The following is a 19455-nucleotide window of genomic DNA, read 5'->3' on the forward strand; positions in this document are numbered from 1 at the left end:
AGTCTGAATCTTCTTTGTCTGTTTCATCTTTCTTTTTTTCATTTTTGTACCTTTTTTTTTTTATCATTTTACTGTTTTCTTTCCCCGAGAGGAGAGTCCAGAGGTGCAGGTGCCGGGAGCCGGGAGAGGGCGGAGGAATAAAAGGAACAGGAAGCAGAGGCGCCGCGCTCCGCCCCTGAGCACCAGGAGAGCCCGCAGGCGGCGGGCCGTCAGCAGGCTGGCACCAGGCCCTTCTGGAAGGAGCAGCGGCGCTTGGGCCGGGGGCCCTCCTCGTCCTCGTCCTCCTCGTCCTCGTCCTCGTCCTCCTCCTCCGAGGACGACGAGCTGTCCAGCGTGAGGTCCACCACGTCGGCTCCCGGCTTCCCATTCTCCACGCTGCCACCTGCGCCGCCCAGCCCGCTGCCGCCGTTGACGCTGGGGGCCGGCAGGAGCCCACCGGCGTCCGAGGTGCCTGCGGGGACAGGGGCGTGGTGCTTGGGGGCCTCCGCCACGTGGGCGCCGGGCCGGCCGGGGGGACGGGACTCACCGAGCACCAGGATGGGGCCCTGGGGGCTGCAGCTCCGCTCTTTCTCGGTGCGGATGGGGCACCACGAGCCGTCCACCAGGTACTCGATTTCGTCCGCGTCCTCACACTCGCTCAGGATCTTGGAGAGCAGCCTGGGCGAGGCACGGGGCTGAGCAGGCGGGCGGGCGGGCGGCCACAGAGCCTGCGTGCACCCCGCCCTCAGAGCCGCGCCAGTGCCCGTGCCCGAGCACGGGAGGCCTCTCCTGCGGCCCCGGCCCGGCGGAGGTCGTCTCCTTAGGGGCCTCGGGCTCCCAGCTGGGACCAGGAACCGAGACGCCCTCCAGGGCGCTTCCTGCTGCACTGAGCCATGCAGGGTCGCGGCCATCTGCCGGTCCTCCGGCCCCACCCCAGCCACAATCCCATTCTCGGCCTCTGGAAAGCAGCCAGACTGGGTGGAGTGGCCCCCAGGCCAGGCTAGGCCACGCGCTGGCCGGGGCCTCATCACGGGCTTGCCCAGAGACCACACTGGCTCTGGCCTGCCACAGGGAGCCCCCCTCTGAATCTCAATTTCCTCATCAACAAAAAGGGCTGGGGTGCCGCTCAGTGGACAGTGCTCGCCCATCGTGAACAAGGTCCTGAGTTCCATCCCAGTACAGCAAAAAAAAAAAGCCAAGTTGGGGGAACAGCCAGGCGCGGTGGCGCACGCTTGTCATCCCAGCATTCAGGAGGCTGAGACCGCAGGATTGCGGTTCACGGTCAGCCACAGCTACTTGGTGGGGCCCTCTGCAACTCAGTGAGACCCTGTTTCAAAATAAAGAATAAAAAATTGGGCTGGGGGTGTAACTCATAGGTCGGATGCCCCGGGTTCCAACCCCAGTACTGCCAAAAAAAAAAAAAAAAATTGGGGAAATCAGCGGCAGGATGGGGATGAGGATGAGGGCCCCGCTCAGCTGCCTGCAGAGGCCTTGGCACTCCTGCGCCAGGCCAGGCTGGCGCTGCCCCTGAGGCAGAGACTGGGCTCTGGGGATGGGCGTGGCCAGCACCTGGCAGGTGCCGCTGCCGTAGACAACAGGGTTCAGTTTCTGGAAACCTAAGACCTGAGCAAAGTCTCCCTTTTAGGGAGAGGCCTCGCCCGCCCTGGGTGCCACAGAGGAGGGGCATGGCCGGGATCCCTGAGGCACCTGCCTCCCAGCTTCCTGCGGGTCACAAGGCTGCCTGGGGCGGCTCCTGGCTCCCCACAGCCCGAGCGCAAGGTCACGGCAAGGAGGGGCCAGGACCAGCCCTGCTGCCGCCTCCTGAGCGGCAGAGGCTTTGACAGGTCCCTGGAAAGAACTTGCCTTTCTGTAACCCTGGGTTTTCCTTCGTGGTCCGAGGGATAGAACCCAGGGGCATCCCAAGGCCGAACCACACCCAGCCCTGTGTTATGTCCAGACAGGGTCTGGCTAAGCTGCAGCTGGGCCTTGAACCTGCTGCGGTCGGTCACCCTGGTCAGCAGTGCTGCCCAGCACCGCCGGCCGCTCCACGCGGGTGCTCAGGGCCGGGCTGCCGAGGCTGGACAGGCCCCATGGCCACCTGGAGCCGCTCCGCCCGCCCGCACCCACGCCGCGCCTCACCCGTCGATGATGAGCTGCTCGTAGGGGGCCGGCTTGTCGCACACTGGGCACGTCCAGGTGGGCTTCTTCTCATTCATCTGCAGGTAGAAGACGGCGTCGAAGCACTGCAGGTGGGCGCAGGTCTCCGCGCGGCAGGGCACCGACAGCCGCATCTTCACCAGCTGTGGGGGAGGGAGGAGTGGGCACTGCCTGGCACCGCCCGGCGGGCCCAGTCACACCACCCGGCCCGGCCGCCTCGCTGCCCACCCACCCAGCCCCAGCCCACGTACTGGACAGATGAGGGAGACGCGCACACCGGTGGTGGCGATCTCGCTGTCGGGGTCCAAGCGCAGCTTCTCTTTGACTGTGGGGGGGACGGAGATCAGCGTGAGGCCCGGCCTGGGCAGGCGCAGGCCTGCGCTGTGTGGCTTGGTGCGGCTGTGGGGCGCTGCAAAGCACCCCAGCACGGCGGCTGCTGGCACCTTTGTCTGTTGGTGGGTACTGGGTTAAACCCGAGGGGGTTCTACGTCTGAGCGACACTTTCTTTTGTGGTACTGGGGATACAACCCAGGAGCTTCTAGCCCCATGCCACACTCACTAAGTTGCTGAGGCTGGCTTCGAACCTGGGATTACAAGCGTGCACCACCACGCCCGGCTGAGCTACACATTTTGTAAGTTGCTGAGGCAGGTCTTGAACCTGAGGTCCTCCCTAGGGTTGCAGGTGTGAGGCACCCACTCTGGCCACCACCATTTCTGACCCCTGTGGGTAGCAATGGCCACACTTGCCCACTAGGCCTTTCTGGGGAGATCCGGGCATCCGTGCCACCTCTGCCATACCTCGACACTGCTGCTGGCAGCGGGGACCCACCTGCTGGACTCACCAGCGCCCAGGCCAGTGGCTCCAGGCCCCACCCACACCTGCAGCCCCGGGGGTGGAGTCGACCCAGGCCCCACCCACACCTGCTGCCCTGGGGTGGAGCCTGCTCCAGACCCCGCCCGCACCTGCAGCCCCGGGGCGAAGTCGACCCAGGCCCCACCCACACCTGCTGCACCCGCTCACCCAGCGCCTTGCAGAGCTCCGGGTGCTTCACCCCGATGGTCTTGAGCCGCTGGAGCAGCTCCGCGGACGTCAGCTGCCGCACCAGGTACAGTGCCACGGAGTAGCTCTGCGGGGAGGCACAGGGTGAGGCCGCGGCGGGCGGCGGCGGGCGGGCGGCGGGCGAGTGGGCTGCGGCCTCACCTTGCCGTAGTTGCCCCAGGTGACCGTGATGCGGTTGGTGGCCGAGGACAGGTACATGAGGTGGGTGAGGTTGATGGGGCGGCAGGGCCGCTTGGGCTCCACACCGGGCTTGTTGGAGGGGTAGTAGCCCTGTAAGCAGGACCGGTCAGCAGGGCCGTGGCAGCCGCCCGCCCCCCCGCCCCCCGCACCCGCGCCCGCCGCTCACCGGCACGGAGCAGTAGCTGTGGTTGACCTTCACGGCGATATTAGGCGGGTACTGGTCCTCCTGAGGGCAACTCGTGTCTGAGTAACAGATCCTGCAGTGACAGCGAGCACCGCCAGGTGGCTGGGGAGGACGGCGGGCAGCACAGGCGCGGGGGCACGGGGGAGCAATGGGGCGGGGGCTGTGCTGCGGGGCACTGTGGCACCCCGAGGTGGGGAGCAGGGGCCGGGCCGCCCGGGCTACGGGGCAAGGTGCGTACCTGAGGACCACCTGCACGGCCTTGACTCCGGGCTGCAGCTCTCTGTGCGCAGGGGAACCAGGGAAGAAAGACAGGGTCAGTGAGAAGCCGCCCAGCTGCTGGCCCCGGAGACCACCGCCCTGTGCCCACGCCAGAGGGTGGGGGCCATCAGACACCCGAGCACACCCCGGGAGCGCAGGCTCGCCCGGACCCGAGCGGGCTGGGAGGAGGCTGGGTGGGCAGTGGGCAGTGGCCGGTGGGGCCGACACCATAGCCCGGGTTGCGGACTACACCCTACGCATTGGACCCATGTGCTGGGGTGGGCGCTCGGCTGCACCCCACTCCCTATTGCTAGTGTCTGCTGCTCTCTGGGAGACGACGAAGGGCTCAGCGGGTACAGGCACCAACTCGGGCTCCTGGCAAGTGTGAGGCGTCCAGCCCGCGGCCCGGGCCACCAGCGCGCAGTGCTCGCTTGGGAGCCTGTCCCGGGGCCTGGGCGAGATGGAGCCTCAGCACCCTGAGGCACCCGGGCCACCGCCCCAGAGGACTACCTGGCAGGGCGCTCACGCCGGCCGCGTGGACAGGACACGCCGAGCCCTCTGGAGTCAAGGGGTGTGGGGCGGCGCCGTGCAGGGCTGGCGCGAGGCGCCCGCCACGGGCTTTCCAGTGTTTATTTTTGGGTACTGGGGATTGAACCCAGTGGCACTGCTTCCAAGCTATGTCCATTGTGCTATTTTATTCTAAAACAGGGCTGCGTTGCCGAGCGTTTATCTGAGCTGTCCTTGAGCCTGCGGCCTCCTGACTCGGCCCCAGGTCCTGGGGTGGCAGGCGAGCCTCACCTGGAGTTCCGGATCAGCTCCACCTGTCTGGGCGTGAGGGCGAAGATGCACGGGCTCTCCTGCAGCTTCTCGCTGTTCTGTGGGACTGGAGAGAGAGGCGGTCACGCGCGGCCGGCCACGAGCACCGCGCGGCCTTCAGGCCAAGGAGACAGGAGCCTGCAGCCCGCTCCCACCCCTGCCCCGCGTGGCTGGACACAGGTCCAGCCTCAGGCACTCACGGCCAGAGGGGAGGGAGAAGTGGCGCTGAATCGGGCGCCACGGGACGGGGGGAGGGGTGCAGCACAGCCCACGCCCTCACCCCACACAGCCCGCAGACACACAGACGGCACGCTGGGCCATCGAGCAGACGCCACAGCCCGGCGCCCGGGGACCAGCCGGGCCTCAGGGCTCTGTTTTTGTGGTACTGAACATTCAATCCGGGGGTCTTCTACTTTAGAACTACGGCCTGCCCAGGACCTTAGGGTCCTGGGGATGGACCCCAGGGGCATTATACTACACCCCCAGCCCTATTATTTTTATTATTCATTTTTAAAACAGGGTCTCACTGAGTTGCAGAGGGCCTCACTAAGTAGCTGAGGCTGTCCGCGAACCGCGATCCTCCAGTCTCCGCCTCCCAAACAGAGGGATGACAAGCATGTACCCAGCCACACCCGGCTTTTGAAAACAATTTTTTTGGTCCTGGGGTTGAATCCAGGGGCGTCTACCTCTGAGCTCCCCCCAGCTCACCTTAGTTTTTGAGAAAGGGTGTAAGTTGCACAGGGCCTCGGTGGTTGCTGAGGTCGGCTACAAACCTGCAATCCTCCTGTCTCAGCCCCACAAGCACCAGGTTGGTGGGCCTATCCCACGCGGGCTTCATCCTTTTTTCCTATTTGGTACCAGGGCTTGAATCTGGGGGCTTCCTACCTCCCAGCCACTCCTGGCCCGATTTCCCTCGTGAAGCAAGGTCTCCCTGGGCTGATGAGTCTCATTCCCTGCTGACGTTGCCCTGAACCTATGGCCCTCCGTCCAGCGCCTCAAACCCTGGGCTACAGGTGAGCACCACAATGCCTGGCTTGGCTTCACATCCTCAGAGCTCCTGCCTCAGCCGCAGCCCCTGGAGTGACAGGCATACGCTGCTGACGTAGGATGAATAATTTAGGCTTCTTCCACGAGCAGCAGACAAGGAGCAAATGAAAGCCAGAGTCCGCTGGGCGTGGGGCGCACGCTTGTCATCCTCCCACTGAGGCAGGGGGATCACAGTTCGAGGCCAGCCTCAGCTAGTGAGCCCCTCCGCAACTTAGTGAGACCCTGTTTCTAAATAAAAAAATAAAAATAAGGGCTGGGGGTGTCTCTTGGAAGTAGAATGGCCCTGCGTTCAATCCCTGGCATCACTAAAAAGAAAAAAAGAAAAAAAAAAAAAAAGAAACAGAAAGGAAACACATCTCCACAACCTCCTGGGTTTCTTAAGTGGGAGGCCTGAGCATGAGCGTCTTAGGCCACCAGGACTGACAGCAGGGGCTGTGCCACACACCTGCCCATCCCCGCTGGCCAAGGAGCCTGCGGGACCGACCCCAGACCTCGGCAGCAACCCCGCGCGAGGTCCCTCAGGTGAAACGGTGCAGCGGTGCACAGAACCTACGCGAATCCTCCCACAGACTTCAATTTGTGGTACTGGGATGGAGCCCAGGGGCATTCGACCTCCGAGCTACACCCCCTGCCCTACTTTTTATTCTTTATTTTGAAAGAGTCTCACTGAGTTGCAGAGGCCTAAGTAGCTGAGGCCCAGTCTGTCTCCACTTCCCGAATGCTGGGATTGTAAGCATGAGCCGCGCTCGGCTCCTATTTTATCTTTTCTTCTGAATCAGCAGCCTTGCTAAATTGCTGAGGCGGGAACCTGCAACCTGCAATCCTGTCTCAGCCTCCCAAGGACTGGGAGCACAGGCGCGCCCCTCCGGGCCCGGCTTCCCACAGACGAAGTCAACTCCAGCAGGGTTTGGGGGGTGAAACCAGGTGATCCTAGCACTCAGGAGGCAGACAGCAGGACTGCAGGTTGGAGGCCAGCCTCAGCAACCGTAGGGAGGTCCTCCGCAACTCAGACCTTGTTTCGAAACTAATAAAATTGGGCTGGTGATGTAGCGTGGAGGTAGAGCCCCTGGGTCCAATCCCCAGTACCACTACCACACACACACAAATCATTATCTACATGACTCATCGTACCGAATGTAATGGGAACGCTGCGTCAACAGTTGTTAGGCTGTACTGCTTAGAAAATGAAAAAAAAAAAAAAAGCAGCATGAGCTGGGCGCGATGGCGCGCGCTCGTCATCCCAGCTCTTGGGAGGCCGCGACAGGAGGACCGCGGTTCGCGGCCAGCCTCAGATACTTAGTGAGGCCCTATACAACTTAATAAGACCCTGTTTCAAAATAAAGAATAAAAAACAGGGCTGGGGGTGTTGCTGGGAGGTAAACACCCTGGGCTCCATCCCCAGTACTGCAAATACATACATACATACACATACACATACATACATACACATACACATACATACATACATATACACATACATACATATATACATACACACATACATACATACACACATACATACATATATACATACACACATACACACATACACACATACATACATACATTGGGCTGGGGTGTAGCGTGGAGGTACAATGCCCCTGGGTTTAAACCCCATCTCTGGGCTACACCCAGCCCTGTTCTCTTTTGAAGCGGGCCTCACTGGGCTGATGAGAGTCCTGCCACTGGCCGAGGCCGTCCTCAAACCTCACCTCCTGGCTCAGCCTCCCAAGTGCTAGGATGCCGTCGGTGCCGCCCCGCCCGGCGCTGACTATGCATTATTTTAGAAAAGTATTTTTGATCTGAGGTTGGTGCGTGGGGAGGCCCTGATCTGTGGGGCTGACTGCATGTTCCAAATGGCTTCCTAGGAGAGGGGCAGGCACCGGGGCCGGCAGTGGGGGCCTGTGTGGGCACGGCGCTGCCTCTGCGGGCCTCCGACTGTAGGGCACGCAGGCTGCCAGGTGACTGGCTCCAGCTGCCAACCCTGCCTCAAGGTACAGGCACTGCCCACTGAAGGGGGATGGAGGCCGCCAAGCCAGACCCCAGGCGCCGCGCTGGCCTCCCAGGCTGGCCTCTTGCTCGGGGTGCCCATGCAGGCCCTCTTAGGAGGAAGCTCGCCCAACAGGGAGGGTGCACAGGCCCCGCAGGAGCCCTGGAGCAATCCCTCAGGAGGCGGGGGCGGGGAGGCCTGCGGTGACACCTGAGCGGGGCGGGGAGGCGGGAAGGGCTCCTTGGCACCTCGCAGGGCACCATCTCCGGGGCAGGCGTGGAGGGCAGGCTGCTCCACAGACGAGGCTGGGAAAAGGAAGAAGGACCCGGGAGACCCGCAGGGATGGAGCCCCCACCCAGGCAGGCTCTACTTGTGGGCACAAAATAGCAATGGCCTTGAGATGCCAGTGGCCCTCCAGGTGCCCGCGGCTGGGTCTCCACCTGTGCAGGGCCACGGTTTGCCGCAGACCCCGCGCTGGTCGGGCTGCCCAACACCCCTGCTCAGGGCCACTCACTCCAATGGTGGCGCGGGGCTGCCCCGGCCCCCTCGTTCCGCTGAGCACTCTTCTGAAACAACTCTCCCCCCAACACTCCAGGGCCCTCGGGTAGTCCTTGTGTGATTGGCCCTAGAATAAGAGGCTTCCCTGAGCCCTGCCTTAAAAACCACCAGCCGCCAGGCATTGGCGCATGCTTGTCATCCCAGTATTTGGGAGGCTGAGACCGGAGGATCACGGTTCACAGACAGCCTCAACTAATTAGTGAGGCCCTTTGTAACTCAGTGAGACTCTGTTTTAAAATAAAGAATAAAATATAGGGCTGAGTAATCCCAGCATTTGGGAGGCTGAGACAGGAGGATCGAGGTTCGAGGACAGCCTCAGCTACTATTTAGTGAGGCCCTTTGCAACTCAGTGAGACCTTGTTTCAAATAAAGAATAATGCCGGGCGTGGTGGCGCACGCTTGTAATCCCCGCACTTGGAAGGCCGAGACAGGAGGATCGCACAAGTTCGAAGCCAGCCTCAGCTACTTAGTGAGGCTTTCAGCAACTTAGTAAGACCCTGTTTCCAAATAAAATATAAAAAAGGTCTGGGAGTATAGCCTGGAGGTAGAAAGCCTCTGGGTTCCACCCCCAGTACCACCAAAAAAAAAAAAGAAAGAAAGAATAAAAGTCTTGCATGGTGGCTCACGCTTGTAATCCCAGCATTCAGGAGGCTGAGACCTGGAGGATCGCGGTTCGTGGACAGCCTCAGCTACTTAGTGAGGCCCTCTGCAACTCAGTGAGACCCGGTTTCAAAATAAAGAATAAAAATTAGGGCAGGGGGTGTAGCTTGGAGGTCGAATGTCCCTGAGTTCCACCCCCAGACCCACAGCTAAATAAATAAATAAATAAATAAAATCAAGAAAAAAATATAGGGCTGGAGGTATAGCTTGGAGGTAGAAAACCCCTGGGTTGCATTTCCAGTACTAAAAAATAAAAACAAAAACTCGCTACCCAACTGGGCACAGTGGCACACACTTGTAATCCCAGTACTTGGGACGCGGAGACAGGAGGATCGCAGATTCAAGACAGCCTCAGCACCCGAGTGAGATCTCAGTTCTTTTTTTGCGCGTGTGGTACTGAGGCTGGAACCCAGGGGATTACAAGTGTGCGCCACCACGCCCGGCCCAGAGACCTCACTTCAAAATAAAAATAAAAAGGGCTGTGACTATAGCTTAGAGATAGAATGTCTCTGGGTTCAATTTCTAGTAACAAACAAAAAACAAAAGCCCTCCCTCCCCAGCTCCAGGAAGCACTTCGTCGCCCTTGCTCCTGCAAGTTGGGGGCACTAGGCGGAGGGGGTGCGAGGTCCACAGCGCAGCAGACCAGCCCTCGGCCTTCACAAGCACACGGCTCCCAGGACAGAAAGGAGGGGAGCAGAGGGACCCAGCCCCGCGCCATGACGTGGCAGGCGATCTGCCGGGGCGGCTCAAGGTGATGAATGTTTAATATCCCAGCAGATGCTGGAAGTGGGGGGTAGAGTGGAGCTAAGGACACAGCCGCTGGCTCGGGATCCCAGGTGCCAGGCAGGGGTGGCAGCAGGGGCCCGGCTTCTCCTCACTTCCCACCCGCACGTCCCATAACCAATATATGATTTTACAAAAACTTAAGATAAGGCCGGGCGTGGTGGCGCACACTTGTCATCCCCGTGCTTGGGAGGCGGAGACAGGAGGATCGCGCGGGTTCGAAGCCAGCCTCAGCTACTTAGTGAGGCTCTCGGCAACTTAGTGAGACCCTGTTTCCAAATAAAGTATAAAATAGGTCTGGGAGTATAGCCCAGAGGTAGAAAGCCCCTGGGTTCCACCTCCAGTACCACCAAAAATAAATAAAGAATAAGGTGCTGGGCATTGTGACGCACGCTTGTAATCCCTGCGCTTGGGAGGCGGAGACAGGAGACTCGCACAGGTTCAAAGCCAGCCTCAGCTACTTAGAGAGGTTCTCAGCAACTTAGATCCTGTTTCCAAATAAAGTGTAAAAATAGGTCTGAAGTATAGCCCGGAGTAGAAAGCCCCTGGGTTCAACCCCCACTACCACCAAAACAAAAACAAAGAATAAGAAATAGGGCTGGGAGCCGGGCGCGGTGGGCACGCTTGTCATCCCAGCATTCGGGAGGCTGAGACAGGATCGCCGTTCATGGCCAGCCTCAGCTACTTAGTGAGGCCCTCTGCAGCTTAATGAGAACTTGTTTCAAAATAAAGAATAAAAATAAGGCTGGGGGTGTAGCTTGGAGGTAAAATGCCCCTGGGTTCCATCCCCAGTACCAGGGGGGAAAAAAGAGAAAAGAAGAAGAAAAAGAAGAAGAAACTGGGCTGGAGGTGCAGCTCCGAGGTAGAATGCTCTTGGCTGTTCAATGTTCAACCCTAGTACTACAATAAATAAACAAAAAATATCTTAAAAGTTGATCAAGTAAGGCGTGGTGGCACAGCCCTGTAATCCTAGTCCTTGGGAGGCTGAGACAGGAGGATCACAGGTTGGAGGGCAGCCTCAGCAAGTAGTGAGACTCGTTAACCCAGCAGACCCTGTTTCCGAATAAAAATAAAGCAGGGCTAGGAGAGTCCCTCCGGGACAGAATGCCCATAGAGTCAACCGGCTGGATGTGATGGTCACACTTGTAATCCCGATACTTGGGAGGTTGAGACAGGATTGCAGGTTCGAGGCCAGCCTCAGCAAACTAGCAAGACCTTGTTTCAAAATAAAATAAAAAAGGGCTGGGATGTAGCTTGGACATAGACTGTCCCTGAGTTCAATACTTCAATCCTCAGGGCCCAGAGAGAACCAGGAGAACGGGGCCCTCTGAGCCCACCCCTGCCCTGCCTGTGGGCTGCACACTGCCCTCCCAGGGTGCCTGCCCAGCAGGGAGGCCCAGTGTGCCAGGCAGGGCCCCGAGCAGCGCCAGGGTGGAGGCAGACGGCGTGGGGTGAAGGTCGGGAGATGGGGCAACAGCGATCATGCCCCACCTTGCTGGGCCAGGAGGAGCCAGCTGGCGGCCCGGACTCTGTGCCCTCTGCCTCCATGTCCAGTCGGGAGGTTCCAGCCTCCGCGGTGCTGGGGCCAGCACACCGGCAGCCTCCCGGGGCAAGCGTCGGGTCCAGACTGTGTACCCTCCTCCCAGCACCGGCACCCCACGCATGCCTGGCCACAATGGCCTCCATTCAGCCCTGTGAATGAGCCCTCTCTCTCAGCACCAGCCTCGGCCCTCACCCGCCCCCCTCTCGGCCTCAGCACGAGGAGAAGGCTCCTCGGCCCTTCCGTCTGGCCCGGGGACGCGCCTCTTCCAGGAAGCCTTCCTACCTGCTCCTGCTCACATACAGGTCATAAGTGGCTCCTAGCCGGGCGTGGTGGCACACGCTTGTAATCCAGCATTTGGGAGGCTGAGACAGGAGGACACGGTTCGCGGACAGCCTCAGCTACTACTTAGTGAGGCCCTTTGCAACTCAGTGAGACCCTGTTTCAAAATGAAGAATAAAAAATATAGGGCTGGGGATATAGCTCAGAGGTAGAATGGCCCTGGCTTCCATCCCCAGTACCGCCAAAAAGAAAAAAAGGCTCATGCCAACTCCTCCCATCCCTCCCCCAGAATATAGCACCCATGGACCCCGCTGCTGCCTGCTGGTCAGCGCTGGGCATGCTGGCCAAGGCGCTCTGAGGCCAGAGGAGGGCCACATGTGTGCCCTGACCAGCGTGGGGGAGGCGCCGGGCCGCGATGCCACCCACCTGGCTTCCTTCTGCCTGCTGCCCACCCTCTGAGGGCCCCCCTGGTCCCCGGGGACATTGCCTGGGCCTAGTTCTGCTGAGACCAGCAATGGCCAGCACCCTGGGCCTGCTGGCTGTGGGGCCGGAAGGGGAAGCTGGCAGCTCCCCGAAGGGGTCTGGGGTCCCAACCTTGCCCTCTCCCAGGAAGCCACGCAAGGTTCAGTCTGACCAGAAAGGGGTCAGCACAGGGACTGGGAGTTTCGGCTGCTGTGTGACCTTGGGCAGGTCTGCTGGCCTTTCTGGGCACCAGCCCTGCCCCGGGAGTGGCTCATCTGCCTGGGAGGCCCTTCCGCTAGGCGCCAGCATCCTCCCCTCCCCCGCCCGGCATTCCACTGGGATGATTTATGGCTCCTGTCCGCTGGGCTGGGCTGGCGCGGTCTTCATTCCGGAGTCGGCCCTGCTCTTCCGGGGAATTGGAGCAGAGCGTGAGCCTCGTTCTGGTCCACGGGTCGTGGCCAGGGGTGAGGAGGAAGGGGAAGCCGGCCTCGGGCAGGGCCAGGATGCTCAAGTCCACTGGGGGAGGGCCGGCCCGGCCAGGGGTGAGCGGGCAGAGTCCTGGGTCCCAGAGATTCAGGGCCGCTCCCTAAGGACCTGGGTAAGCCCCGCGCCTCCCAGGACGCGGGTCAGGCTCCCTCCGCAGGCTGGCTGGAGGACGGGTGGGGTCGCCTCTTTGTTCTGAGGCAGAATGCTGTTGGTGCAGACAGGGGAGCAGGCGCTCCGGAGATCAGGTGACGGGGTCCCCGGGGACGGGGCACAGTGCCGCAGGAAGGAAGCCAGCCACGCCGCCAGCAGTGGAGACCCTCCACCCGCGTTCAAAGTCCCCTCCAGCCCTACCCCGCGCCCTGGTGACCTCTGAGGCTCAGGGCAGCGCCCGGACCTTCAGCACCTTGTCCCCAGGCCCCCAGAGCCTGCTGCGAAGCCCTGGGAGAGCGGCAGCGGAAGGAAGGGTGCGAGGCCGAGAAGCCAGGCGTAGAGAGCGCACGAGCCCTGTCCACCCCGGCAGGCGCTGCTGCGTAAACCTGCTTCCCCAGCTCCCAGCTCCACGCCGCCTCTGCCGGGGCTGGGCCTGCGTGGGCTGCCCCCACCCTCAGGGAGCCCAAGGGTGGTGGGCTGGAGGGGCGGCTGGCTGAGAGCCCAGAGTGATGCGGGGCCAGGCGGGGAGACAGCGAAGCCCAGGACCTGGTGAGAGCCGAGCCTGGACCAGCCTGCCAGGGCACAGAGCGTTAACCTCACTGCCGGGCTCCCGGAGGCTGGGCACCCCTCTGCCAGGAGCCCGGGGCTGAGGCTGGGGAGGACCCCAGCCCGTCCACACTGCCAAGGTCCCAGGCTGTCTACACTGCCATGCACAGCAAGGACTGGGCCTGTCCACACTGCCAAGTACGCCAGGTTTCTGGTGTGTCTACACTGCCGCACAGGGCAAGGTTCGAGCCTGTCTTAACTGCTGGATATAATGTGGTCCTGGCACCCAACTCTGTGAAACTTGAAGACAAAGAAATAAAAGGGGAAAGCAGAGCCCAGGCCTGTCTCTGCCCATCACTGACTCTCGGGGCACAGGACACACGGCCCCCAGGCCTGAACCCGCCACCAGGCCAGCACCTGAGGCTAGCACCAGGCTTTGGGTGCCTTACAGGGCAGGATGGAGGCCAGACACCACTCCCCTCTGTCCCCTCGAGGACTAAGCTTGGGGAAGCCGGCCGGCTCCCAAGCCGGCACCATGTGAACCACAGGATGCAGCCCGGGAAGGTGTGGCCTGTCTGAGCTACAAAAAGGACCACGGAGCCGGCACGCGGACGCGCCTGTGGCCCAGCCACTGGTGAGGCCGAGGCAGGAGGCTTGCTTGGGCCCTGGGCAGCACAGTGGACCGTCAGTCGGCCAAACGACAAAGGACAGTGGTTTCTTTTTTTCTTTCTTTTCTTTTTTCTGGGGGTGGAACCCAGGAGCATTCGACCGCCAAGCTACACCCCCAGCCCTATTTTTGATTCTTTATTTTGACGCAAGGTCTCATTGAATAGGGCTTCACTAAGTAGCTGAGGCTGTCCTCGATCTCCCCGTCTCCGGCTCCCAAATGCTGGGATGACAAGCGTGCGCCACCACGCCCACCTCTGGACGGAGGCTTCTGGCTTGCCCTAGTGCACGCAGGCGCACACTCCCTGCAGAACGAGGCCCACTCTCTAGGACACGCGGGCAGCTGGTGCGCAGGCACCAAGGCCTCCCTGCGAGCAGCTGGGGTCTCTGGCCAAGAGCCAGTTAGGAGTCAATGCTGCTGGCGGCCGCCCCCGTTGAACCTCGGAATAAAACCCAGGATGGAACCCAGGATGGCCTGACGGCCAGCTCAAGAGCAATCGGAAGCCGGGCACGGTGGCACATGCTTATAATCCCAGCGCTCGGGAGGCTGAGACAGGGAGTGCAGGTTGGTCTGGGAGTCCAGCCTGGAGGTAGAAAAGCCCTTGGGTTCCACCCCCAGTGCCCCACACACACAAAAAGCGGGACCAGAGAGGAGCGGCCGCCCACACAGCCTGAGGGCGCCTGCAGCCGCAGGGCAGGCAGGAAGGGGAGCCTGGGCAGCGGAGCCCGGCCCCGGCCGAGGCCGCACTCACCTAGCTCGGTGGGCTTCAGCAGCTCGTCCAGCATGTTGAAGAAGGGCAGTTTCACCAGCCTGACCTCGGGCTTGAGGGCCTTGGCGGGCAAGCGTCCGAGTCCGTTTAAGTACTTTCCGTACAGCACAGGGTAGTCGATGCCGGGCGCCGGCAGCGCAGTCCTGGGCACCGCGCCGGCGCGGTCGTAGGCGGCGTGTGCGGGCAGGGCGTCCAGGGGCCGGGGGGGCTGCGGGCCGGGCTCCGCGCTCTTCTTGGCGTGGCGCGTCTCGTACAGCTCCTTGATTTTCTTGAAGAGCTCGGGGCTGCAGTCGAACTGCACCAGCTGCAGGGCCCGGGTGACCAGCTCGTGCTTCAGGCCGCTCTTGCTGCGGCCCACGAATCCCAGCAGCATCTGGAGGTCGGAGACTCGGAAACTCATGACCATGTTCTGAGGAAAGCAACCACAGGTCGGCTCAGAGCTGGGCACCGGCAGGCGGGGGAGGGAGTGCGGTCCTGCCCCCGGTCACCCCGTCTATCCTGGCCCCCTTCCCCAGCTTGGAGCCTGAACGCAGCCCCAAGGCAGGAGCCACCATTAGCAGCCCTGCCAGTGAGCCCCGGCTGCCAGCCTCTGGCCCTCGGTCTCCGCCTCCGAGCAGATAACATCTCACCTCCCTGGGTGCTGGGAGGTGCCAACACACAGAGCGGCCGGCAGAGCGGTGCTCACCAAACCTCGGCCACAAACATGTTTTCCCTTTGGTCCAGATGACCGTGGCCACGATCTGCTGGACACCGATCACCTGCCGGGAGCCCGGCAGGAGGCCCGGCTACAAGCTTAGCTCTGCTCCTGGAAGCACTGCTGCCAGGCCAGCTGGAGCAAGGTCAGTGTGGGAAGGTGGCATCAGGAGCACAGCCGGGCAGCCCCTCCCCATGGGCAGCTACACAGAGCTGGGCCCAGCCAGTGCCCTCAAATGCCTGCGGTCTCAGGCTCGGGCTCCCAGGGCTGCAGGTGCAGAGCAGTGGCCTGTTCCATGCCAAGACCCCCTAACCTGACCCCCACACTCATCCTGAGGAGTACTGCGGCAGCCCGGCTGGAGAGTGAGGCTGCGCAGGCCCTGGCACTGACCATTCGGCCGCTCTCTCCAGCCAGATCAAACCAAGCGGCGCTCAGCGGAGCCCAGAGTGCCCGGGGCACACTGGCGGGCCAGCAGGGCCCCCCACAGGCTGCGTGTACCACGTGTCCCCAAGAAAAGGGCCTGCCATCCCGGGGCTACCCTTGCTGAGCCTGAAACTGGCCTGGGGGGGATGATCATCCTGGGGTCTGGGAGACAGGATGGACAGGGAAGCCTGCGTGCAGGGCCCAGAGCACCCATGGGAACCAGGGAGCCGTCAAAACCTGTCTTGCACGGCAGGGCTGGGGCTGCTGAGCCTGCCAGGTGTTCTAGTGCCAGCCTGGGTGCCAAAAGGCTGTTCCCAGTCCCCGGCCACTTAAAAGTGAGGCTTCCCCAGCGGCCCTGAGACGGAAGGCCCCATGATCCCCCGGCTGAACCGTGCCAAGCCCTGCAGAAGGCAGAGGCCGCCCAGGCCCAAGGCGCGGAGACCAGCACTCGGAGCCGCCCAGGAGTCCTCGTCAGCCTCAGAGAGCCCGCGTTCTCCTCCCCCCGCGCTGTGCAATGCTGGCTCTGGAAAGCACCCGGACCCGAGTGGCCACTGCCTGCCAGACGACCAGCAGGGCCCTTCCATATGGCACAGCTCACACAACCTGCCCGTGAGAGGCGAGGACACCGAGCCGGGGAGATGCCTTCCGGTGTGAGTGGCAGGGCCAGCATTGGGACCCAGACCACCCAGCACCTCCGCTGTTCCCTCCCATGCACCCCAGCGGCTTGGGTCCTGGATCCCACATACCTGCTGGCCCAGAGACCCACCTCCCTCGGCCCTACCTTGCCCAGAAAGAAACCTGCTTACAGAGACAGACAGACAGATGTTTCTTCTGAAAGAGGCCCACACCGTTGGAAGGGAGAGGCGTGGCGATAGGGGAGCTGGCCATGGCCAAAGGCAGGGGCCTCAGAGGCCCCACTGACATCACACACCAGGGAGCCCCCACCCCGCCTTGGCCCGCCCAGAGGACCAAGCTGGACGCCAGAGCACTGCATGCATCCCAGAGCACCCCTCGCACGGGCTCTCGACTCAGATTTCACGCAGCTACTACCACAGCGGAGCGGCCTCAGGGCTGGGGGAGCGGGGGGGGGGGGGGGGCGAGGGAAAACGTTCAGGAAGACACCCTGAATGCCCGGGATCACTTCCTGCCCCACTTCATCCGGACACCTGCCTGTCAGAACTGTTTGTAAACAGGGCAGGCCCCATGGCCGCTTCCAGCTCGGGCCTCACTCAGAAGCCGAGTGGGGAGCCGCACCCAGCCTCCTCTAAGCACCTGCTCCTCCGGGCACCTAAGGGAAACACACGTGTGCACAGACGCTGCAGACAGTGTTCCCAAACCACCTCGGGGGACCTTTAGAGCAGCCCTTGTGCACCCCAAAGAACAAGACCGCCCGCTACTCGTGACGGGATGGGGAAAGTGCTGGAATTCAATGACCCTCAAAGCACTTGGCAGTAGCTGCAGGAGAGAGAGGACTCCCAGAGTCTGGCACAACAGCCCCAAGCCCCCCTGAATGGAGGCTCCCGGCTTAGAGGACTTGAAAGGAGGGTCAACTTGACTTCACTGGGGTGGGGGCTGCCACCACAGGGTCAGGCAGAGTTCATCAGATCATATTTCAAGGCATTGGACTTCCTGAGTGCAGCTCCTACCCCCTACCCTCAGCCAGGGTAGGGCCGGGGTCCATGCTCCCCTCCACGTCCCTGGCCCCAGGGGCTCCATTTCATGGGGCTTTGAACAGGGAGACTGACACTTTGGCTACATCTCCAGGACAAGTCTGCCCTTTCCCAAACCCTGGAGGAGTGTGCGTGCAGTAGGTTTGGGGGGCTGCTCTGGGGCAGGGTGGGTGTACCCTGTAATCACACAGACTTGAGGGTTGACGTTCAGACCCCAGCAAGGGACAGAAGAACGACGTAGGAGGCCAAGGAGGAGCAAGGGGCAAGACACCAGGCAGACCAGGTCCAAAAGGTCCTCAAGGGGGCCGGGCACCCTAGCTCCCGGGGAGGGGGAACGCTCTGAAGCACTCAAGATTGAGGAGAGCTGGGTGTGGTGGAGCACGCCTCTAATCCCCGTACTTGGGAGGCTCAGACAGGAGGTGCAGCTCAGAGGTAGAATGCCCCTGCGTTCAAGCCAGGGAGGCTGAGACGGAAGAATCGCGGGTTTGCAGACAAACTCAGCTACTTGGTGAGGTCCTCGGCAACTTAGTAAGACTCTGCATTTGGGAGGCTGAGAAAGGAGGACCGGGGTCTGCAGACAGCCTCCGCTACTTAGTGAGGCCCTTTGCAACTCACCGAGACCCTGTTTCAAAATTAAGAATAAAAACTAGGGCTGGGGGTGGAGCTTGGGGGTAGGATGCCCCTGGGTTCCATCCCCAATACTGCACAAAAAGAATTTTAAAAAAGAATAAAAAGAAATGCCCCTGGGTTCAATCACACGCTGGCGAGTGCACACACACTCGGTTAAGAGGCAAGAAGGCTGGATCCCCAAGACCAGAGAGGGGAATGCCTTAGGCTCAGTCCCAAGAAGGTCAAAAGGGGCCCCAGGCTGGGGGCGAGGGGGGGCGGGTCAGGGACTGGACACGAAGCAGAAGCTGGGAACAGCAGTGGGCGCCTACAGAGGCCTGCCGTGCACGGAGCTAGGGCGTCTCAGGAATCAACGTAAGAGAATAGGGAAGGTAGGCTCGGAAGCCAGGACCAGGAGCACGGGGCTCCGGACACTGCCCGGAGAGGGACGTCCGACCCACCGCGAGGCTCTCCGGGGAGCACGGTTCGCAAGCACCGTGCAGAATGGGACCTGCCGCCGGGGTGGGCGGCGGAGCCCCTCCAGGACCAGAGACGCCGCCCCACATGGGAGGCGGAGGCACCGCCCGGACAGGAGGACTTGGGAAGACCGGGGCCGGGGCGAGGGAGCGAAACCGTCCGAGGGGGCGGGACTCGGGCGCCCTGGAGCCGCAGCGCTTCCCACCCCACGGGGGCTCGGGCGGCCGCTGGACCGGGCGGCGTGGACGGCGGCACCCGGCCCGGACCCCGGCGGCCGAGCGGGGCGCGAGCGGCGGCCACTCCCCCGGCCGGGCGCCGGCTCCGGACCCCGAGGGGCGCCCGCCGTCCCGCCCGAGAGCCGGCCGCGTCGTGGCGGCGGCCCGGGCCGCCCGGGGGGACGCCGGCCCCGGGCGGCGGCGGCGGCGGCGGCGGCGGGGACCTGCCCGGCCCGGACGCCCCGGCGGGAGCGCGGCGGCCCCGCCCCCGGCCTCCCCGCCCCCCGCCCGCGCCCGACCCCGGCCCCAGGCCCGCCCGGCGGGCGACGCGCGGCCCCCGCGGAAGGCGCGGCCTCGGCCGGCGGCCCGGCCCCCGCCCCGCCGCCCGCCCGCCCGCCCGCCCGGCCCGGCCGCGCCGCCGCCGTTCACTCACTTTGGCCTCCACCAGCTCCGCCGCCATCTTGGCCACCAGCGTCCCCCGCGCCGGGAGCCCCCAGCCGTCGCGTCACGTGACCGGCCGCCACTCACGGGCGGGGCCGCCGCCCCAGCCAATTAGCGCGGCCGCGCGCCCCGCCCACTGCGCGCTCCGCCGCGTCCTGCGCACGCGCGCGCGGCCGCCGCCCGAGCCTCGGGCCAATCAGCGCCGCCGGCGGCCCGACCCCCCCTCCTCCTTCCTCGTTCCGCTCCCGGCGACCACGCCCACCCCCGGCGCTGTCTGGCTTCTTAAAGGGGCCAGAGCCCCGTGCAGGCGGGGGCGGGCGCGAGGTCGCGTCTGGGGTGGCACCCGGTGCGGCCG

At 62.9% G+C, this 19455-nt stretch overlaps 1 protein-coding gene across 1 annotated transcript; it reads right to left on the bottom strand.

Annotated features, from left to right (window-relative positions):
- Window positions 1–209: 209 nt before the first annotated feature.
- Window positions 210–19119, bottom strand: PIAS4 (protein inhibitor of activated STAT 4; the record flags this gene model as incomplete). The annotated part of the gene is made up of 11 exons (XM_080713661.1): window positions 210–451; window positions 527–657; window positions 2119–2279; window positions 2388–2461; window positions 3158–3263; window positions 3338–3466; window positions 3543–3633; window positions 3799–3840; window positions 4617–4701; window positions 14557–14983; window positions 19093–19119. 11 exons carry the CDS (start codon window positions 19117–19119, stop codon window positions 210–212), a joined length of 1515 nt encoding a protein of 504 aa, XP_080569787.1.
- Between the last annotated feature and the right edge of the window lie 336 nt (window positions 19120–19455).

The sequence above is a fragment of the Muscardinus avellanarius genome, assembly GCF_963383645.1.
Source record: "Muscardinus avellanarius genome assembly, chromosome: 16".
NCBI classification, from domain to species: Eukaryota; Metazoa; Chordata; class Mammalia; order Rodentia; family Gliridae; genus Muscardinus; species Muscardinus avellanarius.